The following is a 15,801-nucleotide window of genomic DNA, read 5'->3' as shown; positions in this document are numbered from 1 at the left end:
TCACAGTGCTGGAGGCTGGAAGTCCCAAACTGGCACCAGCATGACCAGGTTCCGGTGGGAACCTTCTTCCAGGTTGCAAACAGCTGACTTCTCACTGCATCCTCACACAGTAAAAGGGGAGAGGGAGCCTCCCAGGGTCCTATTTATAAGGATGCTATCCCGTCACGGGGCCTCCACCCTCATGACCTAATCACCCCCAACACCCCACCTCCTAACACCATCACATTGGAGATTAGGAGTTCAATTTAGGATTTGAGGGGAGCACAGACATCCAGTCCACACCCACATCGTGTTTATTGTTGAGCTGGCTTGGGCCATACGGTACCCAACTTCATCCAACTCTCCGAAACTTCTACCTGATGTTTCTCCTGTTATTCAGAGCCCTTTGAGACGTGACTCCCAATCTAGGCTTGAAACAAGTCAGAGGTAGCTCTGGAGAAAGATCGTAGTCCATTTTGCCTGAGCACCTGTTGATTATATGGCAAAGTCACAGTCATGACATTTATAATTATATATCACATAAAAGACCATCTCAAGTGCCAAGAGGTTGTACTGGAGGGTGCACTGTCAGCATTGTCCCCGGAGGACCCCATTTCTTGTCTAACAGAAGACACGCGGCGGAGGGCGTGGGCTAGTGCATGCGCGGCACTATATAGAAAAAAGAGTGGGAAAGGTAAATAGTATATGGAGAGAGAGAACATATATAGTTTGGATAAATATATAATTTATTATATACTTACAATTTATCAAGAACTTGTTAGATGATTACATTTTACTATATTGTATTTAATTATATCACATATCATATTAAGAATATATATTACTTTATATATAATATGCTAACATACTAATTATGGTAGTTTTACTTTAATACAACATTATTAATATACATACATTAACGTTACTAATAATCATCAAACCAATTTTACTAAGAATAAAGTGGGTTACATGGTTTTATAATTTTTAAATAGTACTAATCATGATTATTTTAATGGAAAATCTCTCTATGTCAGGCATCCTGCTAAGCGCCGCCGGTATGTTCTCGTACTTTGTCCCCCTTCAGCAGAGGCGGAGCCTGAACGTCGGCCGGGCTGTGCGCAGCCGCAGAAGGCAGCTCCGTCCCGCGTGACGCCGCCCGCCCTGAGGGGGCGCCGCGACCGGAAGCAGCCCCGCGCGGGCGCCTGCCGGGAATTGTAGTTCGCCGCCTCGTGGTCGGCCGGCGTCCTGCCGAGTACGCGCTGGGCGCGCGGCCCCGGACAGCTAGCGGTCGGCTGGGGGCGTGCGTCCCCGCGCTGCGGGGCGGGGAGGTGACGGGTCCCCAGAACTCGCTGCACAGACTTCCCCGCGGCGAGCTCGGCAGAGCCGGGTGGCGCCCGATCGCTGCGCAATAAGTGCCACCTACACCCACACCTGGGGCCGCAGCGCCGGGATACCCGCGAGCGGGCCACGCAGCCGTAAGTGGCCGGCGGCTATTCGGACCTCGAGCCTGGCTCCGCGTGGGACGTTAGGCGGACGGGATGGGGGTGTCGGAGGGGAGGCCATGGGTGCGTGCGCCTGCTGTCACTCTGCAGGGGACAGAGGAGAGTCGTGCCGGGCAGTTTGCCCAAGGCCGCCCAGCACTCAGGGTGGCCACGTCTGGCCTGCAGCCTGAGGAAAGCCCCCGGGTGACAGACGTGAGGGCTCCCCCCGGTAGGAAGCGCATGGAACTCCCCGAGGCAGAACATCGAAGGCAAATGGAAACCCGTTTGCTCGAAAGGCAGAGGGCCCGGGACGCCCGGACTTCAGAAGGTAGTCACTCGGGCTCCTAGAGCAAGGCCAGCGGTGTGCACGTGACGGTGATGCTGCCCCTGGGAGACTGTGTCTGGGGACACCTGTGGTTGTCACCTGGGGTGCTGCTGGCATCGAGTGTGTGGGGGCAGGGAGGCCGCTCAGCCCCCCAGTGCACAGGGGGCTCCAAGTGCCCGTGCACAGTGCCCGGGGGAGACCGGGCCCCGCACCCCAGCACCGCGAGTCGGGGATACCCCGGGACCACTCCATTTACGCCCAGACTCCTCCTGCCGACGGAGGAGCTGATGGAGCTGACGGGGAGCTCACATGCCCTCCCCTTCTGTGGGAGGAAATCCTCACCCGCCTACCTAGTGAGGAAAGGATGAGTTTCCGCGGTTTGAACATTGAAAGGGAAGATCCGGAGCCCGTTGCCACACACGTGGGTGAATAAGGGGCGCTGAGGGGGTCGCTGACATCAACCACCGGGGAGGAGCGTCCCGTGACCCCCGCGAGAGTGGGAGAGTTGGTCTGGAAATGCTAGGAAGGGGCTGGAGGTCCTGGGTCCCTTGCCACGAGTTGCAGTGTGAAGTCCCAAGAGCAAAGAGGGAGCCCCTTGCAGTACGGGGTCAGGTTGTAACACACACACACACACACACACACACACACACACACACACACGCCCCGGAACAAAGACCACAGGCTGCGGGGCTTAAAACAACAGACATTTACTCATATCCGGAGGTCAGAAGTCGGAGATCAAAGGCTGGTTTCCCGAGGCCTCCCTCCTGGGGTGTAGATGGCTGTCTTCTCCCTGTGTCCTCACGTGGCTGTCCCTCTGTGTGTATGTATGTGTCCTACTCTCTGATAAGGACACCAGTCATACCGGATTAGGGACCACCTCAATGACCTCATTTTACCTTAATTATCTCTTTAAAGACCTCCATGTCCAAGCACAGCCATATTCTGAGGTCCTGGGGGGGTCAGGGCTTCAACATGTGAGTTTTTTGTGTGTAGGGGAGCACAATGTAGCCCGTACTAGAAATACTGTGTATCTGCTTATATACAGCATATCTGTGAAGTACATCTGTGCTTTACACATAAAAAGAACAAGTTTTATTTTCCTCTTTCTTACCCTCCAAGAACACATTTGTAGTACCCTCTTGGGACTGCATCCCCAAATGTTAATATTTATACTTTTTATTCCCATTCCCTACCCCCCGCCCCTTGGGCAACCATCCGCTTGTTCTCTGCATCTATGGGTCTGTTTCTGTTTTGTTTGTTCTTTTATTTTGTTCTTTAGATTCCACATATAAGTGAGATCATATGGTATTTGTCTTTCTCTGTCTGACTTATTTCACTTGGCACAGTACACTGTAGGTCCATTCATGGTGTCGCAAATGGCAATAATTTCATTCTTTTTCATGGCCAAGTCATACTTCACTGTATATATACCACCTCTTCTTTATCCAGTTGGTTACTGATGGGCACTGAGGTTGCTTCCATATCATGGCTGTTGTAAATAATGCTGCACTGAACATAAGGCTGCATAGATCTTTTCAGTGTTTTGGATTTCTTCGGATAAACACCCAGATGCTGGGTCATACGGTAGTTCTGTTTTTATTTTTTGAGGAACCTCCATACTGTTTTCCATAGCGGCTGCACAATCTGCAAACCCACCAGCAGTGCACGAGGGTTTCCTTTTCTCCACATCCGCGCCAGCACTTGTTGTTGGTTGGTTTATTGATAACGCCATTCTGACTGGCGTGAGGTGGTATCTCATTGTGGTTTTAATGAGCATTTCTCTGATGAGTAGTGATGTTGATCATCTTTTCATATGTCTGTTGGCCGTCTGTAAGGTAGTAACATTTGTAAATGTTAATATCTTCTCATGGAACATTTATCAAAACTAAGATATTAACCGGAATGGTGGTTGCCGGGAACTGGGGGATGAGGGACGGCGAGTTGTCTATCCACAGGCCTAAAGTGTCGGTGAAAAGCCCCTGAGATTTGCTGGCCAACATTGTATCTACATGCAGCGATAGTGTATCGTCCACTTAACAACTTGTTATGAGGCATTCCTATCACGATAACGTTGGAACAACTACTACTAAGGCACTAACATGGATTCTGTACTATTAGCTAGACTACAAACGTTATTCAGATCTCACCAGATTTCCCACCCATGTCCTTTTTGTGGCCCAAGACCCCATCCAGGATCCCACTGGACATTTAGTTGTCACATCTCCTCAGGCTTCTCCAACCTGTGAGGGTTTCTCTGTCTCTCCTTGTCTCTCATGACCTTGACACTTTGGTAGAGCAGTGGCCAGGGATTGTGTTTGATGTTTTCTTATGGTTACCCTGAGGTTCTGAGTTCTAGTGAGGCATCCTCCTCACGGGCCATCAGAGGGTACCTGACTCCCTCCCAGATCACTGGTGATATTAACCCTGATCGCCTGGTGAAGGGGGGGCCTGCCAGGAGTCTCCACTGTAAAGTGGTAGGTTAACCGTTTGCAAGGGACTTTATAGTGAAGGCATCTCCTGCTTGGTGAGAGAGGACAGAGCAGGACTGCCTCGGGTTTTCTCAGAGAACCAGAGCCGGACAGTTGTCAGAGCGGTAGGAACGGATTTAAATCAGGAGCTCCTGCAATGGAGAAAAGAAAGCTGAGTATAGATCTGGGCCCAACTCTGAGGACAGGGCACACCAGCGGGGCCTTACAGCCAAGGACAGGTGGGGTCAGTGGATGGGAAGTCGCTAAGAGGATCCGTCAGGGGGATTCTGGCTATCCCAGCTAACAGGATTCCTGCTGTGGTGGCCGGTGACATCACCTGAGGGACAGCGGGGGGTTATGAGGAATTTGTTCAGATATCCAGGGATCAGATTTGGAGGGCAGTGTGTGTGTGTGGGGTTCTCACTAAAGTGACTTAGTTCTTGCTTAAACAGGGCCATGCAGAGACGAACTCGGAAGCCCAGAGGGTGAGGCCTAGTTGAGACGATGGCTCAGAGAAGCCTGACTAAAGTCTGGTCAAGGAGAGCGCCCTGTCACCAAGCAGAGGCCCAGAGTCAGCTCTTTCCACGGAATGAACTGCACGGGTTGAACTGCATGGGTCCACTTATACACGGGATTTAAAAGTAAATGCGTGCAGTACTGTAAAAGTATTTTCTCTTCCTCCAGGAAAATCTCTTCCTGATTTTCTTAATAATATTTTCTTTTCTCTAATTTATTGTAAGAATACAATATGTAATCCATATAACACACAAAGTATGGGTTCATCGACTGCATTATCGGTAAGGCTTCTGGTCAACAGTGGGCTATTAGTAAAGTTTTGGGGGAGTCAAATGTTATGCGCAGATTTTCAACTGTGCGCAGGGCTGGCACAGGTTCTGGAGTTTGAGGACAGGCCTGGGTCTGGTTTTCACTTAGCCTCTCTCCTCCTGCAGCTCTGTCTGCCCAGAAACCTGCATTTTCCCAAGAGGCGAGGATGGCTGCTGGCTGCCTGCGCTCCTGGCCCCAGGTGAGTGGGGACTTCCTCCTTTCCTGAAAGACACCCCGTGTGTCCGGAGGGAACATACATCCCAAAAACATGGTCCCTGGTAGAGAAGGGAGCTCCTTGCATTGTGGGAAACGAGGGAGAATTCTTCAGGAGCATCTGGGTCCAGGCCCTCCTGCGTCTGTAAGCGGAGGGAGAGATGCCTTTCCCTCCAAGGGCCCCGTGCTTGTGCTTCCTTCTGAGGCCTGAGAACCTGGCACCTTTCCCCACGGAGCAGGGGTTGGGGGGTACCCAGGAAAGCACCATCCTCTTAAAAGGTATTTTTTAAGTGTGGTAAAATACACAAAACTACATTCACCCTCTCAACCATTTTTGAGTGTACCATTCAGTGGTGTTAAGTCCCCACCATCATCTCCGGAATTTTCCGTCTCCCTAAACTGACACTCCGTCCCTATTAAACACACCCCCAGTCCCTGGTACCACCATCTACTCTCTGCCTCTATGATTTTGACCCCTCTGGGGACCTCCCGTGAGTGGAATCGTACTGTATTTGTCCCTCTGTGTCTGGCTTATTTCACTCGGCATAACGTCCTTCAGGTTTGTCCACGTTATAACAGGTGTCAGAATGTCCTTCCTTGTTAAGGCTGAAACTGCCTTACGAAGGTGTGTCTATCAGGAGAAGGGTGAGGGGAGTAGCAGCTATCAGATTGGGACATCAGTCTGTCAGCTTTGGGCAGCAGCTCAGGAACGCAATTGGTCTGCATCAGAAATACAGAGCTGATCGACAGCTGGGTTTCAGGCAGTCCCCTCTGAGAACAGGCCCTTCCGCGTGGGCATTTGTAGGTGACCCAGGTGGTCCAGCCAGCCTCCGTGATGTTGTCAGTTCGGGTCCCCCAGACAGGTGTCTTAGATCTGCACTGTCCCTCAAGCCTGTACCCGCTGTTGGGTCAGTGTGGCCCCTGAGGCCGAAGCAGCCTGTGCGACACTGTCAGGTTCCTGCCTGGAGCTGCAGCAGGCAGTGAGGCTCTGAATTCAGGATTCCAAGCAGCCCACACTGTCTTTCAGCATCAGCAAAGCCAGACAGCAGGCTTGAGTCTGTCTCAGTGACCACATCGACCCACCCCAGAGGCACAGGAAGCCACCGCCTCTCTGCGGCACACATCGGAGAGCCCATTAGCAGCTCAGCTCTGCGTCTTTAGAGCACCAAATGTGTGTCTCCATCTCTTTTCATGTTGTTGTCTGGGGTTCCAGTAGGTGTGAATCATAGTAAAAGTCACATGACAGAGACTCATTTCATTGTAATATTTAGAGAGTTTTGATTTTAACCTGCCCGCCGGGCAGCTAAGAGCAAAGAAGTTGTGTTTCACTAACACTTTTTCTCCCCAGCTTTCCTTGAATGGAATGATCTCACTATTAAGAAATAATATATATTTATATCATTACAATGATAAATGTTATACATAATAACTATAAAACCATAATAGTTATAGTAATTTTATTATACATCATGTGTAATAGCCACAAAATACAAAAACCATTAAATTTTTTTCTCTTTTTATTTACTTGCACATTTACTCAAACCCTTGCAGTGAGTAGCAATTGTAGGGTTAACACCAAAGCGCCTGGGAAGAAACCGGTGAAGCTGGGTGGCCTGCCTAGGATGGAGCTTGCAGCTGCTGCTGGCCCCTAGGAAAGGCTGCTCTTTTTCTGCTATTTCTAAAATGTGCTGCCACCCTGGGGGACTAAGTTAATCTTTTTTCCTCCCTCTGGGGAATGAGCAACAGAAATGTTGAATATTTTTGGTCCACTTCAAAGCTCACCTTTGGGAATGTTGGAGACCTTTCTCTTCCCACCGGAGAAGAGGTGGCACTGTGCTTTTTGTTTTTTTTCTTAATGGCCAAAACCAGCCATGATCAGATCGAGCACACCCACTTTCCTGGAGTTGGAGTTGGGTTGCTTATTTTCAAATTCCATAGGTAGTTTTTACCTCTCACGACAGATAGCAGCCCAGCCACCAGTTCATACCACGGATGCCATGATAGCCAGCCAGGCACCAAACATTGGTCATAACCCAGCCCTTCGTCCCTCCTTTTCCGAAGCAGTGCTCTGGCCATATTATCCAGTGAGGGGCAGAGCAGCAAATCCCACTTCTTGTTTCATCTGTGTCTAGCAACACGCAAGTCCAAGTCGTGGCAGCAAAGAGAACCGGTCTTCACCAGCCTCAGGTTTGGGATGAGGGCCCCTTTGGTCACACAGGATTGCTAGGCTTGGCTTCGAGTTTCTCTGACCCTGTCAATAGCAGATGCGTCACCTACATGAACTCGCTACCACCCTCTGAGGTGGAAATGGTTCTCTCCATTGAACAGATGAGAAGGCCACGGCCTGGGATGGCCAGTGATCTAGCTGCTGTCCCATAACCGTGGAGTGCCGTAGCCACGGGGCTACAGCGTTTTGGAAAAAGCAGGGGAAGATTCTCAAGGGGAAATGTCAGACTCAGCTTTAGAAATTAGAATCCAGTTCAGTAAGAAACGGGCGTCTTATTTCCGTCAGACATGCATGCTGTGTTCACAGCGGGCCCAGGGTCTGTATGTGCCTGTGGCTGGAAGCCAAAGACAAGGACCCACAGGCACTAGTAGAGTCTGACTTCTGGGCTTCCCGCTCTCCTCCATCTGACTCTCCGGTGCCACCACCCTCACCCCCCTTCTGTGAATGTGGTGGGGGTGTCCCTTGTTGAGCAGAACCGATGTCGTCTTTTAGGCGTCAGTGACCTTCCAGGATGTGGTTGTGGACTTCTCCCGGGAAGAGTGGGCCTTGCTGGATGGTGCTCAGAGGAAGCTCTGCAGAGAAGTGATGCTGGAGACCTGCCGGCACCTGGCCTCAGTGGGTGAGACGAGCATCATTCGTGTACATGCTCGGCAGTTCACACTTGCTGAGCATCTGTGTGGCAAGAGCTGTGTTAGGAAGTGGGACTTTACTGGTGATGAGACAGCCATGGTTCTGCTCATCTGGGGGTTCCCAGTTGCTGGTTTCTCCAACACAGTGAGTAACCTGGTTTCTTCTGTACGTCAGTCCTCACTTAACATCACGGATAGATTCTTGGAACTGTGGCAAAACAATGTATAACACAAGCAGTCTTACCACATCCCTCCTGAATACAGAGTCAGGGCATTCATACTTTTTCTGCCCAAGTGAAGAGCCAGATAAAAAGAAAGTTTGTGTGGTAAAATACATACATCATAAAATTTGCCATCTTAACCATTTCTAAGTGCACAGCTCAGTGGCATTAAGTACAATCACATTGTTGTGCAGCCGTCCCCACCATCATCTTCAGAACTTTCTCATTTTCCCAAACTGACACCCTATTCCCATTATTCACTCACTGCCCTCCCCTCTCCCAACCTCTGGCCCCACCATCTCCTCTCTGTCTCTATGAATCTGACTTCTCTGGGACCTCCTCTGAGTGGGATCACACAGTGTTTGTCCTTCTGTGTTGGGCTTATTTCACTAAACATCATGTCCTCCAGGTTCGTCCATGTTGTAGCGGGTGTCAGGATTTCGTTTTTATGGCCGAGTTCTATTCCGGTGTATGGATGAATACATTTTATTTATCCGTTCATCTGTTCATGGAAACTTGGGTTGCTTCTATGTTGCTTCTGTTCATGGAAACTTGGGCTGTTGTGACTAACGTTGCTATGAACATGGCTGTGCAAACATCTCTTCGAAGCCCCGCTTTCAATTGTGTTGAGTCTACCCGGAAGTAGAATTGCTGGGTCATATTGTGACTCTGTTTAGCTTTTTGAGGACACTCCAGACTATTTTCCATTGCAGCTGCCCATTTCACATTCCCACCAGTAATGTATGAGGGTTCCAATATCTCCACATCCTCTCCAATACTTATTTTCTGTATTTTTTTCTTCTTTAAAAAAGTTACAGTCATTCCAGTAGGTATGCAGTGGTATCTCACTGTGGTCTTACTTGTATTTCCTTAGTGACTAATGACTGTTAGCATCTTTTCATGGGCTTGTTAGCCTCTTGTATGTCTTTGGGGAAATGTAAGATCCACATTTTTTAATTAGGAAAATAAAGTCTTTAGTTTGGTCAGCATGCCCTTGTCTCTTTCAGAAGCCTTGAAGAAGCAAAGTACTAATATGGTTATTGAAGATGGTACATTTTTCCCTGGCACAAACCTCTCAGCACACCAGTCTTTCCCCATGGACAGGGTGTTCACTCTTTTGGCCAGTGGTGTCTTTCCACTTGGAGCAAGGAGAAGCCATGAGGAATGGGGGAAAAGGAATTCCCCAAGCCTCTTGTTCAGGTGAGGACCAGGAAGACATGAGCCATTGCGATGGGGGCAGTGTCTTGGGAGCTGTGGTCAGAGGTCTCTCCGCAGAGGCCCCAGTTGTATAAGGAGAAGGCCCAGGTCTTTGGCACTTTCTCAGATACCTTCTGTTCACCCTCCAGCAACCTTGTCCTACCACTCTTTGGGTGCAGAGAAAAGAGCGCTCCATTTCCTTCTTGAAGCCATTCTACCTGTGTTTTTAGTTACATTTTTTCCCTCTCTCCTTTTTGCCATTCTTGTTCCCCCTTCTTTGTAGAACAATTCCTTCTACATTTACATTTTCCCATTTTCCAGAATCGTCAAACGGTTTATGCCTCATCCTGTCCTCAGCACACCAGCTTACTGATACATCTCTTGTTTTCTCATCCATCCCCCATGTTGAAAGCTGACATTTGAACATGAATCCACAGGTGCCTTGCATCTGTTGGAAGGACTTCTGTCCCCCTTGTATAAGGAGAAGACCGAGGTCCTTGGTGGCACTTTGAAAGTTAGAAGTTTTATTCTTTTCTTCCCCCCTCTTATTTCAGATTGGGAGACTAGACTGAAAAGCCAAGAATCACTTTATAAGAAGGTGGTTTTGGGGGAAGAACCATCCAGTGGTATGAATATTATAAAGCTCCCCAGAAAAGACTGTGGATATTGTCAATTTGACGAGAAACGTGAAGACCCCGAGAAACTTCTGAGTCAAATGACATACCTCCAAGTGAAGGCATTTGCTCAAGAGAAGGCTACTGCTTGGCAGGAATTTGGGGAAATCTGTAATCTGAGCTCAGACTTTGTTTCATCACAGGGAGGTGCTGTAGGAAAACACTTCTGTGACTGTGACCTTGATATTGAGAGTTTGGTAGCTGATCCATTCTTAAACCATCATCAGATGGAATATACAGACCAGAGACCCAGTGAGAGTAATGAACGTGGGAAAGACCTCAGCCAAAACAGTCTCCTTATTCAACACAAAAGAACACAAACTTCTGCATATGCAGAAAGTGGGAGGTCATTTAATCACAGTATGGCTCTTACAATACACAACAAAATTGATAAGGTGGAGAAACCCTATGAGTGTTCCCAGTGTGGGAAAGTGTTTAACCGGAGGCATTCCCTGAGTGAACATCAGAGAATTCATACAGGAGAGAGACCATACGAATGTAAGGAATGTGGGAGGGCCTTCACACACAGCTCCACCCTCACTCGGCACTTGAGAACTCATACTGGAGAGAAGCCCTACACATGCAATGAATGTCGGAAAGCCTTCAACAGGATTTCGTCTCTTACCCAACATCAGAGGATTCATACAGGGGAAAAGCCCTATAAATGCAAAGACTGTGGAAAATCCTTCTGCCAGAGTTCTTACCTGATATTGCACAAGCGAACGCATACCGGTGAGAAGCCCTATGAATGTAATGAATGTGGGAAGGCCTTCAGTGACCGCTCATCACTTAACCAGCACGAGCGAACTCACACTGGCGAGAACCCCTATGAATGTAATCAGTGTGGAAGAGCCTTCAGCCAGAGGTCCTCCCTGGTTAGGCATGAGAGAACTCACACTGGAGAGAAACCATATAACTGTAACGAATGTGGGAAAGCATTCAGCCAGAGTTCTTCCCTTATCACACACCAGAAAACTCACACTAGTCAAAAAACCTATAAAATCATTGACTGTGGGAAAGCTTTTTATCAGAGCTCCCACTTTATTGCATTTTAGAGCTTGCTTGCTGTCTTGTAAAATACTTTTTAGCACTCTACCACATGAGTGTGTTAGACTTTGCTCCTCTGATGTCCTGCTTGAAAAGAAGTAGGCTAATGCCCCATTCTTGAAGGAAAGCACTGAGGTCTAGATCTGAGAAAGGCCTTTTAATGGGGGAAGTTGCCCCACAAGCTCCACCCTCTTGGAAAAGATCAGTAAATGGGAGCACTAATACGGAGTGGGATTTTGCTAAGAATTATCATGTTAATTGAGTTGTTGAATCAAAAGGTGTGCTGTCAACTTTTTGTTTCACTCGCCAATATTTTCATTTCAATAATCTGTTTCAATATTTTCTTAATTATCCCACCCCTGTTGGTTACTTAGCAAGGTCCTCACTTGCCCTGACGTTGCATTACTATGGTGGTGTGGAGCATATGCTAAGAAAGAAAGTGCTTCGGGTGTGACATGAAAAATAGGGTGCAGAGTGGCATATGCAGTTCTATCCAGTGAAGTCAGGGTTATCTGATTGTGATTTTTCTGCCTTTTGCCATTTCATTTGCTATTGCGGGAATCATCTTGACAGTAATTAAAAATCAACACCAAGGGATACCGAGTTTTATTAATCAGTCAAGGAGGTTTGTGGATACCAAGATGATGGGAATGCAGTGCAGGAGGACTCGGGACAGGGTGAGGTGGAGCAACCTGTGGTGGCCTGGGAAAAGTCCCAACTGTAAGGTGCACTTCCCAGAGTAGAGGCCAAGAGTGCTAATACCCATCATCACCGTCCTCACCATTCCCATTGATTGGTGCTTACTGTATTACTGGCACCGCTCCAGCATTGGTGTACGTGTCTGCATTTAACTTTCCCAACAACCCCGAGAGACAGTAGCTTTTCTTATCTCCATATTACAGAAGGGGAAACAGAAATAAAGTGCCCAAAGTCACACAACTAGAATGTAGTGGAATCTGGATTTGAATTTGAGCAACCTGTAGAGCGTGGTGCTCATAATACCACGGCTGCCTATTCGATTCCCACATGGACCAGTGAGAAACAACGGCTGAGCTTGGAGCTGAGCCGCCAGCAGGCAGCCCTTTGGCTCCGTAGTTAGAGAGCAGGTTCTTGTGGCAGCAAGGTTGCCAGTTTGAGTCCCACATGGACCAATGAGAAGCAACGGCTTGAGTTTGGAACTGAGCCTCTGGTTGGTGGCCGGTTGGCTCAGTTGTTAGAGTGCAGTGCTCATAACACCAAAGTCACTGGTTCAAGTCCCCCATGGGCCAGTGGGCTGCACCCTCCCCAACTGGACTGAAAACAATGACTTGACTTGGAGCTGAGCTGCGCCCTCCACAACTAGATTGAAAAACAGTGACTTGGAGCTGATGGGTCCTGGGAAAACACTGTGTTCCCCAATATTCCCCAATAAAAAAAAATTAAAAAAGGATTTGAGCAACCTGTACAAAGACAATACAACATTTGCAAGGAGGGAAACAGCTGTGTTTTCTAAATTCTCCCTCAGAAGACATCTTACTTTCATCTGAGTTGTCCCCTTTCCCTAACAAGCTAAGAAGGAAAGTTGCCTTTCAGATCTTTCACCTAAGAGGGACCTGATCATGTGAATATGGTTGCCTTACCCTAAAGTAGAGATCCCTTATCTGGGGTCTGTGTAGACCCCACAGGGTTGATGGATGGCTTTCTTTGAGGGCTCTGCAAGCCTTGAGCTGGATGCAAAATGTGTTTTGGGGCATAGATGTGCTTTCACCATATTCTTAGGAATAGTTGACTTAGAGGTGTTATGAGTGCACTGTTTTTCAGTCTTGATCTCTCCTTCCCTCCAACAGTTATTTATATAGAACCTGAACTCTCTGTGGTGACAGGTGGCTGTATATAAGACAGACATGTATTCCAGTGGTGAAGACGCAGTGTCGCTTCATGGGCAGGTGACCTGTGTGGTCACCCAAGACTCTGCTCTCAGAAAGGTCCTTTGATTGGTTTTGACAGTCTGCAGTATCCATCTCAATATTCTTAATAATTTTGAACAAAGGGTTCCCCCTGCATTCTCATTTTGCAGTGAGCCCTGTATGTTGTGTAGCCAGAACTATGACAGATTGAGGGGCAGGAGCAGATGTTAGACAAGTAACCAAATACTTTAAATAATTACAGATTTTGGTAGATTCTTTGGACACAAAAAAATGATATTGCTATAATAGACAATAAGAGAGAGACCAAGCTCAGATAAGGCCTTTCTCAGGGTCTGAATTTAAGTTGAGATGTGCATCATTGGAGCAACAAAGATGAGGAATTTAACCAAAGGAGAGCTTCCATTTAGCTTTTTTCACACTATAGTTTTATGATCACTTAAAAAAAATAATACAATTTTATTTTGATTTCTCAGACTCAAAAGTATTTTGAGAGAGAATATATTTTTTAAATTTCTGGATATTTAAATACGTTACCTCTCTTTAAAAATGAATTCTTTTTCTTGTTTTATTGCACTGGCTTACTCCTCTAGTAGCGTGTTGATTGAGAGTGTTGAAAACAGATTTCCTTGCTTTGTTCCTGATCTTAGGGAAAAGCATTCAGTCTTCTACCGGAGAGTGTGATGTTAACTGTAGGATTTTTCATAGACGCCCTTCATCCTTACTCTTTTATTAAATATCTGCTTTTATTATGCTACAGTCTGAGAATGTGTCTACTGTTGTAAATCTTTGAAATTTATTGAGGTTTACTATGTGATTGAGTTTTAGAAGTATTTCATAGATCTTGAGAAGCAACTGTATTCTCTGCTTTTATGATTAGGAATCTGGCTTGTCTATTAAATCAATCTGATTAATCAGTGGCTCTCAAATTTTATGTCAGGAAGTTCGGATTTAATAAGCGAGAGTTGGAGCCCAGTAATATGCATTTTGAATGCACCAGGTGATTTCCTCTTTTAATTACAGTTTGAGAAATGTTGCTTGTCCTTAATTGTCCTTGGATTGCTGACTCAAAGATAATTAGCTCAAGACAACAGTTTCCTACTGCTATTGTGCTGAATTTCCCTTAGTATTTTCTGTAATTTTTGCTTCATTTTTTAAAAATTTGTTTTTGTTTTATTGGGGGTAGATTAATTTATGATAGGTCTTCACTATGAATTATACCCTTTATCACTTTGAAGTGATCACTTTGCTGTAATTAATAGCACCATCTCTATTTTTTAAACAAAATCAGTCTGTTTGATTTTGGTGTAATTTTTCATCTCCTTTGAATTTCTACTTTTTAAATCCCCTGTAGCTGTCATTTTAAACATATAGATGGATTTTGTTTTAGAATTCTTACCTTTATTCCAATTACTGCTGTAATAAATGTTGTTGGCTTTAATTCTGCTAACATACTTTATGTCATTTTTCTTATCTTTGAAGTTTTTTTCTCTGTTTTTTACTCTGTTATCTGTATTGGAAGAGTGTATTTCTTTTCTGATAATTTGCAAGGTGTATTTCCTGCTTTAACTTTTTTGGCATTTTATTTTGTTACATTAAACATTATATTAAAAAAAAAACCATTATATTAAACTTTTATATTGTGATTTATCAACACTAAGCAGTTTTTGAAGGGTGTAAAAGTCAAATTACGGAGTATGTATAAGATAATGGTATATTTATAAATTTGAATATAGAGAGTAATGTTACATATACTTTGTAGACCCATATGTTTGGTATGGCAATGATGGGTATCACGTTTGTGATTATGGTTTCCCCTGAGAGGAGATGGAGGAGAATAGGATCCTGGAGGTGATAAACAGGGCATGTCAACTCTATAATGATTTTGTTATTTCATGAAATCTGACAGAATATGGTGAACTGATAGGATGTAATAGAGCTCAGCAGTAGATACATGAGTATTCAAAATGTTATTCCCAGTATATGATTGAAAGTATGATTGAAAGGTTTCATAATAGTTGAAAAGTGACCCCTCCCTTCATGTTGTGTTGTGGTTGTCATTAATATGTGCATCTGTGAGGAATGCAAAAATCTGCTCTAATGTTTTGCAAATGGATACTTATGATTTGGGATAAAATTTCTAGTCAGAACATCATCTATCCAAAAAGTCCCATATTTCAGACACAAAGATTTTGTTCTCTGAAGAAACGGTCGGATCACTCTGAGAGGTACTGTAGTAGGAGCAGAATCAGGTTGAAGGAGCACATGGAACGTTCAGAGTTGTGTCATGAAAGGTAAGACTGGGACAGGAGTTATTTGTGCCACTTACTAAGTTCTTGTTTCTCTGCGTGAGACCAACTGTGTGAGTTTCCCGTTATCACTGTAACCGATTACCACACATGTAGTGACTTAACCAATTTATTCTTATAACAGTTCTGGAGGTCAGAACCTAAAATCAAGGTGTTTGGAAGGGCTATGTTCTTTTTGGAGGCCCCAGGGAAAACTGTTTTGACCTTTTCCAGCTTCTAGAGGCACCGCGTCCCTGGCCCGTGGCCCCTCCTCCATCGTCACAGCCAGCAGGGCAGCCCCTTCCATCTCTGACTCTGAG

The 15,801-nt window shown here is 46.2% G+C and overlaps 2 protein-coding genes across 2 annotated transcripts in view; both read left to right on the top strand.

Annotated features, from left to right (window-relative positions):
- The first annotated feature begins 2,037 nt into the window (after positions 1 to 2,037).
- The window catches only part of ZNF555 (zinc finger protein 555), a 28,538-nt gene continuing 14,774 nt past the window's right edge, over positions 2,038 to 15,801 (top strand). Inside the window, exons 1-3 of the mRNA XM_081076500.1 lie at positions 2,038 to 2,138; positions 5,207 to 5,280; positions 8,014 to 8,140. Of these exons, the coding sequence (XP_080932626.1) occupies positions 5,248 to 5,280; positions 8,014 to 8,140 (160 nt within the window). The 5' untranslated portion in view covers positions 2,038 to 2,138; positions 5,207 to 5,247. The remainder of the gene's footprint in view (positions 2,139 to 5,206; positions 5,281 to 8,013; positions 8,141 to 15,801) is intronic.
- Positions 8,205 to 14,626, top strand: ZNF554 (zinc finger protein 554). The gene is made up of 3 exons (XM_081076507.1): positions 8,205 to 8,295; positions 9,379 to 9,571; positions 10,123 to 14,626. The coding sequence occupies exons 2-3, from the start codon at positions 9,418 to 9,420 to the stop codon at positions 11,295 to 11,297; spliced, it is 1,329 nt and encodes a 442-aa protein (XP_080932633.1). The 5' UTR covers positions 8,205 to 8,295; positions 9,379 to 9,417; the 3' UTR covers positions 11,298 to 14,626.

This window comes from Rhinolophus hipposideros (genome assembly GCF_964194185.1).
Source record: "Rhinolophus hipposideros genome assembly, chromosome: 16".
In the NCBI taxonomy this organism is placed as follows: Eukaryota; Metazoa; Chordata; class Mammalia; order Chiroptera; family Rhinolophidae; genus Rhinolophus; species Rhinolophus hipposideros.
The sequence above is the reverse complement of the archived record's forward strand: the minus strand, read 5'-3'. Positions and strand labels throughout refer to the sequence as shown.